The sequence below is a fragment of the Physeter macrocephalus genome, chromosome 13 (assembly GCF_002837175.3).
Source record: "Physeter macrocephalus isolate SW-GA chromosome 13, ASM283717v5, whole genome shotgun sequence".
Lineage (NCBI taxonomy): Eukaryota > Metazoa > Chordata > Mammalia > Artiodactyla > Physeteridae > Physeter > Physeter macrocephalus.
This window is the reverse complement of record NC_041226.1, coordinates 14,710,379-14,728,611: the sequence shown is the minus strand read 5'-3', so window position 1 is coordinate 14,728,611 and position 18,233 is coordinate 14,710,379. Positions and strand designations below refer to the sequence as shown.

The 18,233-nt window shown below is 42.3% G+C and overlaps 2 protein-coding genes across 2 annotated transcripts in view; one reads left to right on the top strand and one right to left on the bottom strand.

Annotated features, from left to right (window-relative positions):
- Nucleotides 1–12,111, top strand: part of LOC112065404 (stomatin-like protein 3) — a 30,421-nt gene extending 18,310 nt beyond the window's left edge. Inside the window, 2 exon segments of the mRNA XM_024125818.3 lie at nucleotides 3,020–3,199; nucleotides 11,483–12,111. Of these exon segments, the coding sequence (XP_023981586.2) occupies nucleotides 3,020–3,059 (40 nt within the window). The 3' untranslated portion in view covers nucleotides 3,060–3,199; nucleotides 11,483–12,111.
- A 3,869-nt stretch (nucleotides 12,112–15,980) lies between these two features.
- The window catches only part of FREM2 (FRAS1 related extracellular matrix 2), a 167,065-nt gene continuing 164,812 nt past the window's right edge, over nucleotides 15,981–18,233 (bottom strand). Inside the window, exon 24 of the mRNA XM_007117016.3 lies at nucleotides 15,981–17,368. Coding sequence (XP_007117078.2) covers nucleotides 16,853–17,368 — 516 coding nt within the window. The 3' untranslated portion in view covers nucleotides 15,981–16,852. The remainder of the gene's footprint in view (nucleotides 17,369–18,233) is intronic.

Genomic DNA, 18,233 nt, shown 5'->3' with positions numbered 1-18,233 from the left:
TTTTTTAGATTCCATATATATGTGTTAGCATACGGTATTTGTTTTTCTCTTTCTGACTTACTTCACTCTGTATGACAGACTCTAGGTCCATCCACCTCACTACAAATAACTCAATTTCATTTCTTTTTATGGCTGAGTAATATTCCATTGTATATATGTGCCACATCTTCTTTATCCATTCATCCGATGATGGACACTTAGGTTGCTTCCATCCAGAATTACTTTTTAATGGGTTTAAGAAGCACTCTAGATAATCTGCAAAGTAACACATATTTCTACTAGCTATTTGCTGTATAATTCCAAAGTGATTATTGGCTAAATTTCCAATACTTGGCTATTTGCTTCCTAATTCCAAAGTTGGCTAAATTTATTATTGGCTAAATTTCCAATCGTTACAGCAAAACCCCACAATGCTTAAAATTGTGATTGATTTTGATGTTAAACACACTATCATGTGTAAAATAGATAGCTAGTGGGAACCTGTGGTATAGCATGGGGGGCTCAGCTCGGTGCTCGCAACGGGAGAGGTCACAACAGTGAGAGGCCCGTGTAACGCAAAAAAAAAACAAAAAAACTTTGCATTATTCTTATGATAATCAGTGAGTAGGTGTCCCTGACTTAGAGCAGGAACTTTCTTGTAGTAGCTGAGGGAAATCTCTGGGTGACTGTGACTAAGATTTCAGAATTACTTTTTAAAAAATTAATTAATTAATTTTATTTATTTATTTTTGGCTGCTTCAGGTCTTCGTTGCTGTGCGCGGGCTTTCTCTAGTTGTGGCGAGGAGGGGCTACTCTTTGTTGTGGAGCACGAGCTCTAGGCACGCAGGCTTCCGTAGTTGTGGCACGGGGGCTCAGTAGTTGTGGCTCACGGGCTCTAGAGGGCAGGCTCACTAGTTGTGGTGCACGGGCTTAGTTGCTCCACGGCATGTGGGATCTTCCTGGGCCAGGGTTTGAACCCGGGTCCCCTGCATTGGCAGGCGGATTCTTAACCACTGTGCCACCAGGGAAGCCCCAGAATTACTTTTTTTAAAAAAATATACATTCTTTATAATTATAAAATAGCATGGAAAACATGTTAAGTAGAGAAACATTGGGCTTCCCTGGTGGCGCAGTGGTTGGGGGTCTGCCTGCCGATGTTTCTGACTTACTTCACTCTGTATGACAGACTCTAGGTCCATCCACCTCACTACAAATAACTCAATTTCATTTCTTTTTATGGCTGAGTAATATTCCATTGTATATATGTGCCACATCTTCTTTATCCATTCATCCGATGATGGACACTTAGGTTGCTTCCATCCAGAATTACTTTTTAATGGGTTTAAGAAGCACTCTAGATAATCTGCAAAGTAACACATATTTCTACTAGCTATTTGCTGTATAATTCCAAAGTGATTATTGGCTAAATTTCCAATACTTGGCTATTTGCTTCCTAATTCCAAAGTTGGCTAAATTTATTATTGGCTAAATTTCCAATCGTTACAGCAAAACCCCACAATGCTTAAAATTGTGATTGATTTTGATGTTAAACACACTATCATGTGTAAAATAGATAGCTAGTGGGAACCTGTGGTATAGCATGGGGGGCTCAGCTCGGTGCTCTGTGGTGACCTAGATGGGTGGGGGGTGGGAGGGAGGTCCAGGAGGGAGGGGATATATGTGTACACATAGCTGATGCACTTCCTTGTACAGCAGAAACTAACACAACATTGTAAAGCAATTATACTCCAGTAAAAAAAAAAAGAGAGAAAAATGGAAGTAACATATAATACAGAAATCACCGAGAAATACTAATTTTATAGAAGATTTTTAATTATTTAGAAGACTAATCATTTAGTAAAAATAAAGATTATTCCACCTGAAGAAAAAAAAAAAAAGACTAAAGAGGCCTGAGGCTTCCGGCTGCAAGTTTATCACCACCTCCTCTAGGCAGATTGCATTCAACTCTCTGGTTGTGTGTCATCCTGCTGGGACTGGTGGCCAATGTCAGCCTCCCAGCACCTTTGTCAGAGGGTGAGACAAGGCATAAGGAGCCTGCAAGCTCCAGTCAGTTTATTTGCTTAAAGTGAGAACGCTTGTAAAAGGTTTGGTTGGTAGAAATCCCAGGGGAACATTAGCCTGTGGACTTCATATTTTCACTCTATCATGAGTCCCAAGAGCCACAAGTCATCAGGAATAGTTTGCAGACTCTATTCTTCCTCTCTAAAAAACAAAAAACCTCTTAAAAATAAAGAAGCCATAGAATGTGCATGTATTTTCAAAACTGCTCTCTTGGAGATTATTTTGTTGCCATGGTGCAGTTTTCTTTCCGGATCCACTTTGAGCAATGGGCTAGAATTTTTTAAAGTTACCAGTTATTGAATGTCTGCCACGTGTGACACTGTGCTGAGTCCCATAGGGATGCTAAGAAATATCCTTGTTTTACAGATGAGAGAATGATGTCAAGAGGCTGAATAACTTGTCCAGGGTCCCTCAGCTAGTGAGCGTTGGGTTAGGATTGAAAACCGGGTCTGACTCCAAAGTTCTTGCTCTGAAACCTCACTGAGTTTTACTGGGGGAGCTGGGTGGAGGAGTGACAGAACACTTGCGCCGCTTTTTTTGCCTTCAGTACCAACCTTCGAGGTTTTAGAAGTCTGGGTGCCCACTATAGTTTGCGCTGTGTTTAGGCCTGCGAGAGCATGCACACGCGTGCGCACGCGAACCCCGACACACTCACACTCCCTTCCACACCCCCCCCACCTCGCATCACCCCTGCCCTCACATTCCTCCCCCTCCATCCACCTCCGTCTCCACTCACATCCCCTCACGTGCTCCCCTCAACATACAGGTACTATCTTCATATAAATGCAAAATGGGGATCCCACTCTACCTTTGCTTTTGTAACCTATTTTTCCCATGAAACCATATCATACTTGATAGGATTTTTGGTTGAATTCATGGCTTATGAATTTTTCAGTAGATTCTACTGACTCTAGTACTCATTTCTAAACTCACTGACATTCAGATTTTTTTCTTATAGGGCAAATATTTGCATCTTAACAGACAAAAATCTAGCATAGGTCATTCACGCCAGCCAGTATCTGAGTCCAGGAAGTCACACAAAATAGACACTTCACCAGTGACCCTACGTCTCCTGGACAGCGGCGCAGAGACTCGCCACAGGCCAGGGCAGCTGTGGCACTGAGGACCACCTGAGCAGGTAGGCCCTACTTATACAAGGACATTTTGCTGCCCCAATCTTTTCCTAGCCATTTCCAGCAATCTTCAGTTATCCCTTCTTTGGGTTTCTGTGATGGCACTGAAAATGCAAATCTTTCCTGTCAGCATACAGCAAACTCTAAACGAGTGGTTCTCGCTGAAGGTCATCGTTTTCTCACTCACTGGAAATTCTTTTTCAACACGAACAGCCTGCTCACATCCCATGGGGTGGGAATGGGGGTGTGAGAGCTCTAGCAGAATCTCCGGGGCCGAGGCAGGTGTGGTTTGAAAGCTCTCCAGAAGCTTCAAATCGCTCTCTGCCTTCCGGCATTCAGCTTCATTAATTCTTTAGCATTTACCATAGGTCTTTACTATATTAGTTACTGAAGGCTGATTAAAGAGGGCTCCTTTGAAAGGAAGTATATCTGGGGGCAAAGGACTGTAGAAGAATCAGGAAAGGTCAGAGCTCTCCTGGAATGTGAGTATCAAGGATGATATTCAAAATACAGTCACACTTGCCCCCAGAATAAGGCTCAAGTGTTTTTCCTCTGGGCGAGGGAAGCTGGAAGGGAGAGGGCAGAGTCAGGAGGGAGAAATAATTGACAACTTCTTTGGAGACAAGGAAGTGTCCAATCTTCTTGAGGTGCAGTCCCAGCACCACCCCACCTAAGCCAGTGCAGAGAACCCCCTTCAGGTGGATTTCCTGTTTTAACGACAGGCAAGGCGTGACACTGACCGTACCGCTGAGGCAGAGTCTGAAGTCCCCCCTTTGTCGCCCCAGGCATTGTCCCTTAGTTGCTGGGCCAGTACGGTTTCTAGTGGTTGTGGACATTGCAGGCACTGTTCGCTGGTGTATTTGGCTGTGCGCAACCTTGGAACAGGGATCCCTGGAGAGGTGATCTCTTTCCAGAGTCTACCATTTCCAGGGAAATGGTAGGGGGAGGGGCAAGATCCTCAATTACCTAATCAGCCTCCCAGTCCCTCCCTCCCTCCCTCCCTCCCTCCCTCCCTCCTCCCCCTCCACCATCTCTCTGTCTCTCTCTCTCTTAACCCCCTTTTCCCACTGTCCTCTGATACTAGAACAGGGTAAGTTCCCACCCCTTTGTCTTCCTGTCTGGATGTCTCTTACACAAAACTCTGTGATCTAGCCAGCAAAGCCTGGCCTTTAATGTCCTGAAGGGTGGAATAAAGCTACCATTACAGATGTTTATTAGATTTATCCAATGAAATGCACAGGTGTGTGGCCTGAGTTGGGAACAGAATTAAATGGGAGAGAGGCAGGGGCACGTGACACGCATTTTGCTGGTGATGATCTAGCAGCACAGCGTGGTTCTGCAGCCAATAGTTTTGGTGGTCACTTCTTCATCTCTGGAGATTTTCAGACACTATATCATGTAAACCGGTATGTAACTGTAATCAGCAAGAACTATGTGTTACATAATATCCTCTAATACTCAGTTCACGTTAAAATGTCTCCAGTCTTCTTAAAAATATCTTTTTACCTGTAGGTTGCTTGAGTTAAGAATCCTAAGTTCTCACAAAGAGGGCTTTTGTTTCATTGGCCTCTTAATTTCACTTAATCCACATGTTCACATCCCGTTTCCTTCTGTGCCCTTTGTTTGTTGGAGAAACTGGGTTGTTTGTCCTCGAGAATTTCCTCTTTCTGAATTTTGTTGATTTTGTTTAGCATCGTTTCCAGTAAACTGGTTAATTAGATCGGGAAGCGTGATTCCATCCCGGACCAGTTTTTGGCAAGAGCATGTGTAGCCCAGCACGTCCTCCTGGATCCCATCAGGGCACACTCAGGGTCTGGCTGTCTCACTTGGGGATGCTGACTGAGTCACCAGCTGTTCAGTTCCCCATCAATATTTCCTGGTTTTTTTTCCTTTAATTTAATTTTATTTTTGGCTGCGCTGGGTCTCCGTTGCTGCGCGTGGGCTTTCTCTAGTTGTGGTTGAGCGGGGGCTACTCTTCGTTGCGGCGCGCGGGCTTCTCATTGCGGTGGCTTCTCTTGTTGCGGACCGCGGGCTCTAGGCACGCGGGCTTAAATAATTGTGGCATGCGGGCTCAGTAGTTGTGGCTCGTGGCTCGCAGGCTCTAGAGCACAGGCTCAGTAAGTTGTGGCGCACAGGCGTAGTTGCTCCGCGGCATGTGGGATCTTCCCGGACCAGGACTCGAACCCGTGTCCCCTGCATTGGCAGGCGGATTCTTAACCACTGAACCACCAGGGAGGCCCGCAATCAATATTTCTCATAACACTTTTAGCATCTATTTTGCCCAGTTACATTATTCTCATTGAGTTGCAAATGGTGTTTTTTCTAATTCAATCTTCTTCAGATCTTCTCCTGAAAGTCTCTTATAAAGAAGAAACTTCTTTCATCAACTATATGGTTATTCAACAAAAACTTGAGAATCTACCATATGCCTGGTCACTATTAAGTGCAAAAACCAATTTTTTATATTGACCTTACTCCTTAGTCTTAACCTGTGACCTCAAAGTTCTTCATAGTCTAGCCACAAACTTCCTATCTGTCTCATCCCTTGTCTCTAATTAAACATCTAATTGATAAGTTGCTCAAAACTGATCAGACAGCTTATAAATTAAGCCTGCCTCTGGGTTCTCTTAGTCCAAACCCAACCCATCCATTAGTCTCAATTCTCCCTTGAAGTCTTGCTTGGTACACCTGCAGACCCCTTCCCTGTCTTCCATGGCACATACATGTCCTGATTATTTACTGACACCTCACACAGATGTATTTAACTGATACTCATCACTGGAGATCTTCTAGAGCTTTTCACATGCTAAGTCTTGCTTCCTCAGTTGGACCCTCAGCTCCTTGAGGCCTCTCAGTGGATTCAGTCTTACTCATTTAACAATAACATATCCCTCCCTGATATGTACAATTTAGATAACATGAATCTTTTAATTTGGTATAGAATCCATATGGTAGGTTGCCAACATGTGAAATCCAAATGGTGCTGATAAATAACATGAAATATCAGAAAGACAGTGAGGTCCTAGGAAGGCAGACAATGGAAGGAACCCCTCACAGCCTTTTCTTTTTAATGAGAAGTGCCGTTTGTAGTAATAGGAAGAAATGTAATTGAGTGGAGATTTGAAGATAATGTAGTATTTCATCAGGAGAATTTTTGTGAAAATTTATTTCTCTGAATCCAGCCTAATCCAGAGTCCACACTGATCCCAGTGTATATCCCTGGATTTTATGCAGTCAGTAAAATTATGGTAAATTTCTATAGGCCAGAATGTCTTGGTCTTCTCCAGGATTCTGTCAAAATGGAATCCATCTTCTGATCAAATATCATATAATGCCATTTATCCCCTCTTTGTAATATGCGTGATATACCTAAGAAATAGAATAAAAATTTTCTTTCTGAAGTCAGCCTACAAAATAGTTGAACTAACCCTGTGGCTTTTTCTTTGTTTTGTCTTTTTATTGAGTTGCTTAAGGAAACAGTAATATCTCTAGACAGATTGTCTCTTCAATAAAAGTCAGGACTGCTTGACTGATGTTGGGAAATCTGGAATCTGGGAAAACATGAGATAAGACTCCAGATGCTCCATTAACTGGTGTTACAGAGAATCATAAACTCGCCCTCCTTCCTGCAGGGGTGGAACCCTACCTCAGCCTTCGTCTCTGAACCTATGGGCTTGTTAATCCGCCGCAGGAAGGCAGGGCGCTCAAGACTAAGTCCGGGAGAGAGAACACAGCTATTAAATATTTCCAGAAGTTGTTCCACCTTTTTTTTTTTTTTTTTAATCAGCCAAGATAGAAATTCCTCTGTCAACGTAATTTTTGCTTGCTTGTAACTTTGTAGTATCTGTTAGAAAAGGGAGAAATCTCTCCTCAGTGCTCCAAATCACAAAAGAAAAATGTGAATTGGATGACATCCCTGTCAATTACCTTAGGTATAAAAGAGGGAGGCAAGACACCTTTAGCAAGAGACGCGCAGGCCACAGTACATTTGAGGAGCCTGACTCTGTGTTAATGTTGGTCTGTCCCTCCATGTAGTGGCAGAGGGGCAGGATGGAGCATGCGGAGTATCTCCAATTTTTTTTTTTTTTTGGACCTTTAAGTTAAAGAAGAAAGTCAATTCACTAGCAGATTGTGGGGAAAACAGCAATTCCAGGAAATATGATTAGTAATTAATGTTACTTTGGGTAGAAATTCAAACTGAGTTGAAAATCCCCTATGACTGTTTCTTGGCTATTTGGACATTGTATTCATTGCCTTATAAAAACAACTGATTTATTAATTAGTTAGTTTGGCAAAAGGGCCTCCCCTGTTCACTGGCCAAAAATTCACTCATTTCAGATTTCCTCTGAAACATTGAAAAAGGCCCATCCAGCCACCTGCTCCCCCCCACCGCCCCGCCCCCCGCGTCTTGTTTGTCTGCTCACAACTCCTAGGAACTTGCCGAGGCTGGACTGAGGGCCTGGGGGGCTGGACACAAGTGGGACAGCAGACTCCTCATTGCTTCTCACAAACTTTGCTTTTCCTTCTTCTACCTTTCGCTGAGGGATGTGAGTGCTATTTGCGAGGAGGAAAGAAATAGTCTAAAATTTATATCAGTTTGACTTTGGTTTTGAAGGTCTTTGTGCTTATTGCTCTGGTATGGAGTATAATTAAATATCTCGGGAGTTGAGATGAAAAGATCCTAGTCCTTCTTCTAGAGTCTACTTAACTCTGCCCTTAAGACAGAGTCGGAGAGGACTAATCAATTCCTAAAACATTTGTGCCTTTCATATGCAAACCAAACAATTCAGAGCTCCTAACCCCTCCTTTATCTGGCCGTCACACCCTGGGCCGTACCATCCGCCCTAATCACCCCAGCGCCAGGTACCAGATAATTAGGGACAGCTCAGTGTCCTATGGCCCAGTGAAATGATTCAAACCAGCAAATCCTAAACCGTTTACCTGCCTCACCCATTCCTTCCCATGGAAACACGATAAAGGCTCTTGCCTGCACTTTGCCTTTGCTCCTTTTGCCTCCTGATTTTTTTTTTTTTATTTAATATATTTATTTTTGGCTGTGTTGGGTCTCCGTTGCTGCGCGAGCGGGGGCCACCTCTCACTGCGGTGCGCGGTCTTCTCACCGTTGTGGCCTCCCTCATTGCAGAGCACGGGCTCCAGGTGCACAGGCCTCAGCAGCTGCAGCGCGGGCTCCAGAGCGCAGGCTCAGTAGTTGTGGCGCACGGGCTTAGCTGCTCCGCGGCATGTGGGATCTTCCCGGACCAGGGATCGAACCTGTGCCCCCTGCACTGGCAGGCAGATTCCCAACCACTGCGCCACCAGGGAAGTCCCTTGCCTCCTGAGGGACACTGTTGCTCCCCTAGTGCCCTGGTGGTGCATGCAGTGTGCCAGCTCCTCTTGGGATCTGTGAGTATAATTAAGCTATCTTTCAATGGCAGTTGTCTCTTGACCTGTTGGCCGTGTCGTAACTGAATTATAATAAAACTTAGGTTTAAAAACACCAAGTCATGAGCCTGGGGTCCCCATCTCCATAGAAGGAGGACTCATCTCCAAGGAGATGAATTAGAGAATGCATCTACACAGAGCAGACCCCTGTTTTAATGTACAGAAAATGCCCCTGGAAGTAATATGCTGTGTAGGTCGTTCCAACAGAAAATCATCCATCTGTAAATTATAAACAAAGCTTCTTTGATTCAGGCCACTGCCTTTGAGGCCTTCTCTTCTGCCACTTGGGTATCAGCAGTGCCTCTTGATTTAGCGGTTTCTCTAGAATTCAAACCAAATGGTGGCAGTGCTGTGGAAGGGGGTGGGGGTCCGTCCTGTCCTCATCAGAAGTGGCAGAAGGCCGTCGGGCCTCAGCTCTCATGTGTTCTAACGCAGCCTGTGTGTTTCCGACTCATTGTCTTCTGGATGGTTTCAAGGCTGAGGAAGGTCTGGGGAAGTGTTTTGACCTCTTTCTGCGTATACCCTTCTCCAAATATTCTTCCCCTGTTGCGTACCCTGCGTGCATCTCGGACCTGCTCCAATTTCCTTTGGATATAACCTTATTCTGTCCAGTAACCTTCTCTACTACCTTTTGTCATTTTGCAATTAGTCACATTTAAATTTCTAGGATGAGATCTTAACATCCTGAAATGCTTTGGGAGCTGCTGGGAATAGGATTTTCAAAGATTCCTATCAAACTTCCTTTGGGCAGTTTCCTGGCTTGCGGGGGGCGGGCTTAGGGAGGAATCCCTAGAGCGTCGTCTCCAACGGGCCTGAATGACTTTTTTTTCTAGTCGGGTCCACTTTGACTAAATCTGCTTTGGGGGCTTTTCCTTTGAATTGGGTGCCTGTGTGGTGGTGGTGACTTTCTGGCAGGGAGATCCTACCTTCCACGGTGAACATTCTGGAGGGGCTGGATCATGAATCTTCCTTTCCTTGGTTCCCTTCCCCAACATCCTGAAGGTCAGGCTTTGTCCCACGCAGCTTGGAAATTTCCCTACCACACACAGCTGCTTCTTCTCCTATGCTGAGGACTGATTGAGCCACACATTTCTATTGCTGATCACAACATTTTTGCTAAAACGTGACCATTTCTCCCCTGAGCCTTGGAAGTGCCGGAAGAGCTTTGACACAGGAGTTCTTCCCCCTCCCCCCCCCACTCCGCCTTCTTTTGTGTATTTTGCCCCTTTGGGGGGATATGTCTTCAACAGTTATAAGGGGCTGTCTTTGCCTTTCCTTCTGGTGTTAAATTAAAATACTAATTAATTTAAAATTAATAAACTATTAATGTAAAGTTAATCAAATGATATTAAAAATAAATCAAGTAGTGATTGAGTTAGGTTAACTTTGCATAAAAGTGACTAGTCTCCTTGGCAGTAAAGACACCCAGCAATAGATCAGATCAGTTGATTCATCCTCACCAGTGTAGCTGGGCAGAGTTTCATAGCTTAGCAAGGTCTTATCACCCTGCTCCCCGGGACAAAATGTTAGTCACCTAAATACGTTGTTGCCTCTAACTCTACATTGCTCGCGTCCACAATGGGTAGGCGGACACTAGGACCCAGAGGAGCAGTAACATTTTACCACCAGCACTAAGGACATAGTGGGAGCACAGGTGCCCGGGTGAAAGCCTGCAGAACCTCAAGTCTCTAGAACCAGAATGGAAATAACTGCCACTCATTGCAGACCACGGGGATTCTGTGATTTTAGTGTGAATGAAAGTTATAAAATGCACCACTCTAACTTGGCCATTTTAACACTTTTATATTTATATGGGCTTTATTTATATTCAACATGTGATATATTTTGAAGGAAAACAGGTGCAAGTGGTAGCGAGAATTATTTTAGACATGGATTTAAGACTGAATGGCTCCAAATTATTTGCATAATTGAATTCCCAGGGATAAACTTCAATATCCAGCAAATACTCACTGCCCTAGTACACAGATGAAAAAAAACTAGACCCTGAATGTTTTTGAAGAATTCCCATGGGAGAATCACAAAGGCTATTAAGTTCTGTGAATAATTCTATTACACACAGTTATGTCACTCAGTGGCTAGATAAATATAAATTGCTGAGTGTTCTGGAGGGCGCTTGGTACAGAAGCAGGCACTTAAAATGATTATAAAGCATACAGTTCCTTGTCCAGGATAAAGTTTTTTTGTATAGACAAATGGGCTTAAAATATCTTGCCAAAAGCTTGAATTCCTGAGGCCACTGAGAAAGACTCTGCTTTGTACTACTTTTTGTAATCTGCTTAATGTGGGCCCCTACAGAAATTTTCTCTTAGTCTTACCAGTAATTGCCTTTCTATATTTTAAGTGATTTTTATTATAATGGACTTGATTTTTAATGTTAGTTTTTAAAGTTTACATTTCTCTTTTCTTTCTTCTTTTTTAAGGTACAACCCTGACATTTCCTATGTTACAGGGCCAAACATCAGAAAAAATAAATATCTGTAGTAGAAATTCACTTAGAGTGTTCAAGGAATCATGTAATCAGTGGAGGCCACGTCTGGGTAGTAGTATAAGTCTTGTGCATCTGATAATTATAATTTTAAATAGCAATACTTCAACGCTGTTAACATTTTAATAATTTTTTTGCCATTTATTTCATCGCAAAGTATTCAGTCATCCAAAACAACTTCATCTGTGTGATCTTTGACCTTTTATTCTTACTCAATTAAAGTCTTACAGGGATTTTTCTTTTTTACATCTTAAATGTCAATGTTGAACCTCCACTGAGAGAAAAGCAAGGCACAGATTGTCATCACATTATTCAACATGATGCTTTTGATCTTTTGCAGGAAGTTCTTTTTTTTCCTTCATCCAAAAGCCTGAACATTTTCTAAAGAAGGGATACTGCACAAACCCTGTGCTCACTTGCCAGCTTTCAGATGAATGAGAATGCTAATGATTTAGTGAAAATGCTAATGGTTTCAAAACTAAAAAGGAAACATTACTGGAAGAACGACAAATCTCAGAGAGAGAAAAAAACAAAGCCCATGAAAGAAAGAAGAAAAGAAAGGAAGAAAGGAAGGAAAAAGGAAAGAAAACAAAGTAAAAGTAGGTGTTGTTTCTACAGCAGTTGTTTTTGATGTTGTTGTATTTGTTCTTTAGCAAAACACAATACTGAAGAAAATGCACACAAATATCAGGGAAAAGAAAATAAATGCACTTGAAAGATAGGGAAGAAAGCAAAACTGTTTAAAAGTTTGTAAAGTCAACATTCTCATTTTTCTCCCAATAAAATTAAAAGAGTCTCACATTAGTCTATTTTGTTTTATCAACTTTATTTCTAAAGACAGAATCGGCTTTCTTTCCCTGTTTAAAATGTTTCTGTGTAATCTTTCTAGTAAAAACTGTAGGAAAATACCATGCACTTCTGTTTTAAAATCTCTTATCAAAATAAAAATAACTACTAAAATCTCAGAGTATTATGTTCTTAATATCCAAGGATTTGGAAACAAAGAGAAATAAACAGTGAGGAATATTTTGAACCTATGGAAGACATTTTCTAAGAATTCCTGTGTCATTACCATGTAATACTGGGATCAATTCTAGGAGAAAAATCTTAAGGAAACATATTAATCTTTGAATTAATGTCAAAGAAACTCCCACTATAGTCTGTTTTTACAAATGACAATTGTGTTGACCTTGAAAATCTTCAAAATGGGCATTTTCGGGTAGAACTATGTTTTTTGGGTCGTTTGAAATGAGTTGTTTGGCTGTTTTTTTATGCACGTGTGTGTGTGTGTGTGTGTGTGTGTGTGTGTGTGTGTGAGAGAGAGAGAGAGAGAGAGAGAGAGAGAGAGAGAGAGAGAGAGCGATAACAGTAGTATTTATAGTTTCTGGCCAAATTATACATTTCTAAGCCTTGACAAGTTGGAATGTGGAATCTTTGAGTCCCATTCATTTGCCATATGGTGAGTGAAGACACCTGTTTTCATCCTTGTATTATTGCTATCATGGCTAGAAAAAAATGAAAGTTTCAAAGAACCATAATGTGCTTGTTTTCAAATTAATACAATTATGTAAATTTCTAATTTGTAAACTATTTGCATCTTAAAAAAATTTTTTTTTCCTATTAAAGGACTAAGTTGGTTTTTAAGTTGATACTAAATAGATATTTTCAAAGCAGTAGCTGAAATCAAATTTCCAAATTTTAAAATCTAAATGTCATTACATTTCCCTCTGTTGTTACTCTAATATTTCTCAGTTGGGGGCTGCTTTACCCTTTAGCACTGATTTGTATGAGGAAAGGCTCTCTGGGTTTTACACAGTTCTGTTTTCATTTTTAAAATTGACTTTGGAGTTGGAACCTTGGAAAATAATTAGAGGTAAGATGACTTGATAAAGAGGCTCTTTTGTTGCTTACAGAGCTGAATCCCTTCACAAGAGTTGGTCCTCTTGTCACAAAGGCTGTGCAGTAGTATGGCAGCAGAATTCCAGCTGACCTTTCCTCATATTGTTCACACATTGTGATGCTTGTGAAAGAGTGGACTTCAGGAGGTGCTGATGATGTTACAGAACTAGAAGAAGAGTTTAGGTGTTATATCCCATTCTTGGAATAAAGGGGGTGTGTCTTCCATCAAGAGGAAAAGAATATGCAGGGCCACCTACATCTCTGCAATGTACTTTCTCTGTGTGGGTTTGCAAAGGACGATTCCATTAAATTACTGATTTGAAATCTTTTGTATTAGAGTGTGTTCAGAATGATCCATAACATGTGGGGTTCTTTAGATGGAGAAGAGTAGACTCTACTGCTGGTACTCTAGAGAGATTTTTAAATTATAGTTCACAGATGGGCCTGGTGTGTTCTTTGTCCAGGAGAGAAACTAGTACAAATCTTGATCCCTTTAGTCCAAAGAAAGAGCCACATTTGACGGCAACCTGCCCGAGGGCAGGGAGAGTAGCTTGGTTTCCATGTAATCTCTCAAAGTGGCTAAACCTAGGGGAGCATTTGGTAAACATTAACTGACGGAATTAACTGAAATAAATAAAACCATTGTTAAAACACACTTAGATGTTTTCATGTGTCATGGTTCGTATACCAGGTGAGCCACTAAAGCTTAATATTGTTTTGTGTTTTGTGTTTACTATATAATGTCAACAAGACCTTGTTTTCATTGGAGTCAGAAGCTATGAGTATCTAAGGAGCTATTACTGCTTCTATCCTGTCCTCTATGGAAGTTATTTTATGATTATACCAGAATAATTCTCTAAAAACAAAATATTGAAACTAAGGATCTGTTTTATGGCACAACAAAGCATTGTGTCTGATTCTTTTTTCCACTAAAAAGAGTTTTTGATTAAATGTTTATTAAGTCACATATTAAGTACATAAATATTAAGAAAATGATGCAGAAATCCAAGTTTACACTTAAGAAACTCTGCTTATTTCCCACAGACTCTCTTTTTTCCACTGGGAGGAAAGGAAGGAAGAAGAGAAGAGGGGGAGAAAGAGAGAAGGAGATGGGCAGAGAGGGAGAGATTTTTCTTTGTTAGGAAAGGATGTGTTCTGTAATTATATAAGCACTCCAATTTATCCAAAGTCGTCTCATGAGAACAACTCACTGTAGAGAGAAATTTGGTAAAAAACCAGCCTGGCTCAAAGGCTCAAAATAGACTTCTTGTAATGATGCTTCATTGATAACATATTTAGTCACAGAGACCCCTAAGGCTGTATGAGAGTCAGGCTCAGAAGCATCTTAACTACTAACATAACATAAAGTCAGCTGAGAGTACTTAGGCCCTAACAGTCTACACACACTGAATCCAATGCTAAGTAGTAAAAAGTCCACACACACCATTTGAAGTTGCTGGAGTCATGCTCATTCCTATACGAGTTACGAGGAAGCCAAAGCAGTAGCTAAGCATCTACCAGAGGGCAAAGCAAAAGAAAAGGGGATCACTAAGAAAGTATTAATGTTTCTTTGATAAGTGATCTCCTGGGTTATACAGTACTTTCTCTTTATATAAGTCCTTTGGGAGACCTTTGAGTTGTAGGTGACATTTGTATATTCCCCCAATGGAAGGAGACTACGGTCTAATCTATCCTTTAAAAGACTTTGAATGTCAAGTGCAGAGCTGCCCCTAAGAAGACAGGCAAGTATTGGATCCATGTGGCCTCTCTCCCAGCACCAGTGTCGCTTCCTTTTTTCAATCAAGAGATGGTGGGTGCTCACAGACACCAAGCTGGAAATGACTGTACGGCCTGAGGAGAGGTTAGCCTTCTAAAAGTCTCCATTCCATCAGGATGTCCAGCTTGGCCAGGTTATAACTAGAAATGAAAGAGGACCCCAAGCAGCACTTGAGGCTTAGTCTTTAGGTCAGGTTCTTTTTCTCCTGACCTTATTTTCGTTTGAAATACATTTACTAGCTTTTGGAAGATCGGTCACTAAACTACTGACATTTTCCCTTTCCAATCGAAAATTCTGCTATTTGATGAAAGCACATTGCTTAGAAAGACAATGAGAAGCTTGCCGAGCAAGCTCACTCAAGTTCCTTGGTTTTTAACACTGTAAGCAGTGTCACAAGTTACATTTTCAGGTGCTGAGATGGGCCACACTGCATCAGTTCACTGAACTGAAGATGCCAGTGAGTGAAGTTTTCTTCTTTGATCAAAGAAGAATATGGGGGCTTCCCTGGTGGCGCAGTGGTTGAGAGTCCGCCTGCCGATGCTGGGGACGCGGGTTCGTGCCCCGGTCCGGGAGGATCCCACATGCCACGGAGCGGCTGGGCCCGTGAGTCATGGCCGCTGAGCCTGCGCGTCCGGAGCCTGTGCTCCGCGACGGGAGAGGCCACAACAGTGAGAGGCCCGCGTACCGCAAAAAAAAAAAAAAAAAAAGGAGAATATGATCGGGGCTTCCCTGGTGGTCCAGTCGATAGGACTTTGCACTTCCACTGCAGGGGGCACAGGTTCGATTCCTGGTTGGAGAACTAAGATCCCACATGCTGTGTGGCATGGCCAAAAAAAAAAAAGAATATGATCAATGATGCTGGCCACCTCTAAGATCATCTCTGGAATGACGGTTGAAGGGGTTCCCATCGTTTGGACCAGGTGTCTATTAGAAAGCTAATAAAATGTCTTCTGGACAATTTGAGTTTTGGACCTTGCTGTGTGATGCTGTTGTGAGGGTTAAACTCATGTGTCATTGTTAAAATGTTCTTTTATTCTATAAAGTATAGGTAAGAGGCACTTTGGTTAAACATATATATTAATAAATACCACTTTCTCCCTTCACCGTCAGAATGATATTTGTCCTGATCATTTATGGGTTCAATACTGCAAACATCTAGGCTCAGTTCTTAAAGAACATTGTCTTGTAAATGTGAACCTAACTCTATGGCATTTCTTCATCATCAAAATGTCACCAACCCTCTCAAATGAACACCAATACCGTATTATCATGCAAGAATTCTATTTCTGACCAGGTACCCGAACAGAGCAGTCACTCTTCAACAATCTTCTCCAGACTTAACATATTCTTTGGTTTAATTTAAAATTAAATAAGCAAATGAAACAAGAAGGGTCCGATGAAGATGAGAAACAATCCAAATTGAAGTGAGTGAGTTACTGTCCCTCTGTCTTTCCTTCCACTCTCTCTCAAGTAGGAAAAAACGTGATTTGTGGGCTGAGCTACCCTTGGTCGTAATTCCATGCTGTCTTCGCCTATTAGAAAACTTGTCACAATAAACAGTGTACTCATCATTCTTGGAGACTACCCATTAAAAGCTTTTTAGTAATAAACTGTTATACAATGAATAAACAATGCGATAATTGCACCTTCAAGACATACTAATATAGCAACAATAGACTCCTCTTAAACTTCTGAAGGAGTCCGGTAGCACCGTTGAGCAGGTTGTCTCTACTGTGTAGAGAAAATGCCTAAGATGAGAAGTACACTCCTCACCGCCCATCTATGGCTCTGTGTGCATCTGGATACATACTTGATGCCTTCTGGGCAAGAGGAAAGATGTGGTCTGTGGTCTGAGTTTGTCCTTCGATGCCTGAACGAGTGGACAGAATGCAAATCAAAGTTCACTAGTACAGTCAGGTCCTCTGAGCAGCTTTGTCACAGAAGTCCCCAATTCTCTGCTGTTGACAGAAGCACTGGGTTTCTATTGTCTTTTCCTGCGCGCTTGAGGAAAAGGCTGAATTCCACCGGTGGCCATCAAACCTCTGAGCTGTCGCTGTGGGGGCCCCGCGGGGGCATCATGGGCTCGGTGCTGCCGGAGCCCTTGGGGGTGTCCTTCCTCTTGGTGACCCTCTTGCCCTGGCGGCGCATCATCACTGCCACGGCAGTGAGGGAGAGGGCGAGGAGTCCCACCGCGACGCCCCCCACCACCATGACCAGGCTGACCTCAGAGGTGGGGCGGTTGAGCTCCCGGGGCAGGACGCCGTCAGGGGGAACCCTCCCCCGGGGGCTCTGCTTCCTGCTGCTGCGGTCCAGGGCGATGTGCTGGATGTTTGTTCCTCGGTTGTTTTCAGCCCCGATTTTCCACACCGGCGGGGGTGTGCTCCTGATCTCCCTCTTCTTCCGGCTCTTGGTAGTTGCCTGGGGCTTCCCTTTACTCACCAGAGAGTGGTACTGGTACTCCACGCTTCGTTTGCCGAGGCCTCGATTGGCGTTGTCTTTTGATCTTACTGTGTAGATGGTGTGTATGTACCATTCTCGACCCAGAGCCACCTAGGAAACACAACTCTATTCGTTAGAAAATTAAAGCTTATGCCAACCCTAAAACTCACGACTCTTTGCAAGAGAAACTCATGGCAGAGATAATAATCATTTAACTTAGTCTGCAGAATTCATATACTTAATATTTTTACACGTGTAGTATGCACAAGGCTTTGTGTAAAGCACTCTATAAAATATGCTGTGCAACTCTTAAGGGAGAATGTGGTGGTAAATATTTGGTAAGCTATGACTTGTCAGAGCTTCAGAGAACTCCGGATCACACAGTCTAACTTACTCATTTAAAAGATGAGCGAATGACACAGACATAGAGCATAAACTAGTGGTTACCAGTGGGAAGGGAGGGAGGAGCAATATAAGGGTAGAGGAGTAGGAGTACAAACTATTGGGTGTAAGACAGGTTACAAGGATGTATTGTACAACATGGGGAATAGAGCCAATATTTTGTAATAACTGTAAATGGAGTGTAACCTTTTAAAAATTGTATAAAAATTAACCAGTAAAAAATGAGTAAATGAGAACACATAGCAGTTAAGTGACTTGACTAATGTTAAGTCTAAGTTAGTATCAGAGGCAGGACTAGAGCTCAGACCTTCTGAACCTCAAGACTCTTTTCCAGTATGGCTTGCTGTGTATTTTACACATAAGGCCATAGAAAAGGTCAGTTTTTCTGCTTTTCCAGGGTTTGTGAAAAGAAGGCATTTTTGATGGCTCTTTGAAGCCTTCAGTATTTAGAAGAGGTCAAGTGCCTTCAGAGTTAACATTAAAAACAAAAACAAAACAAAACAAATCATACTTTAACTTAACTTCCTGTTTGAAAAGATTCAGAAGAACAGACGTGCTTTCTCAAGCATCCTTC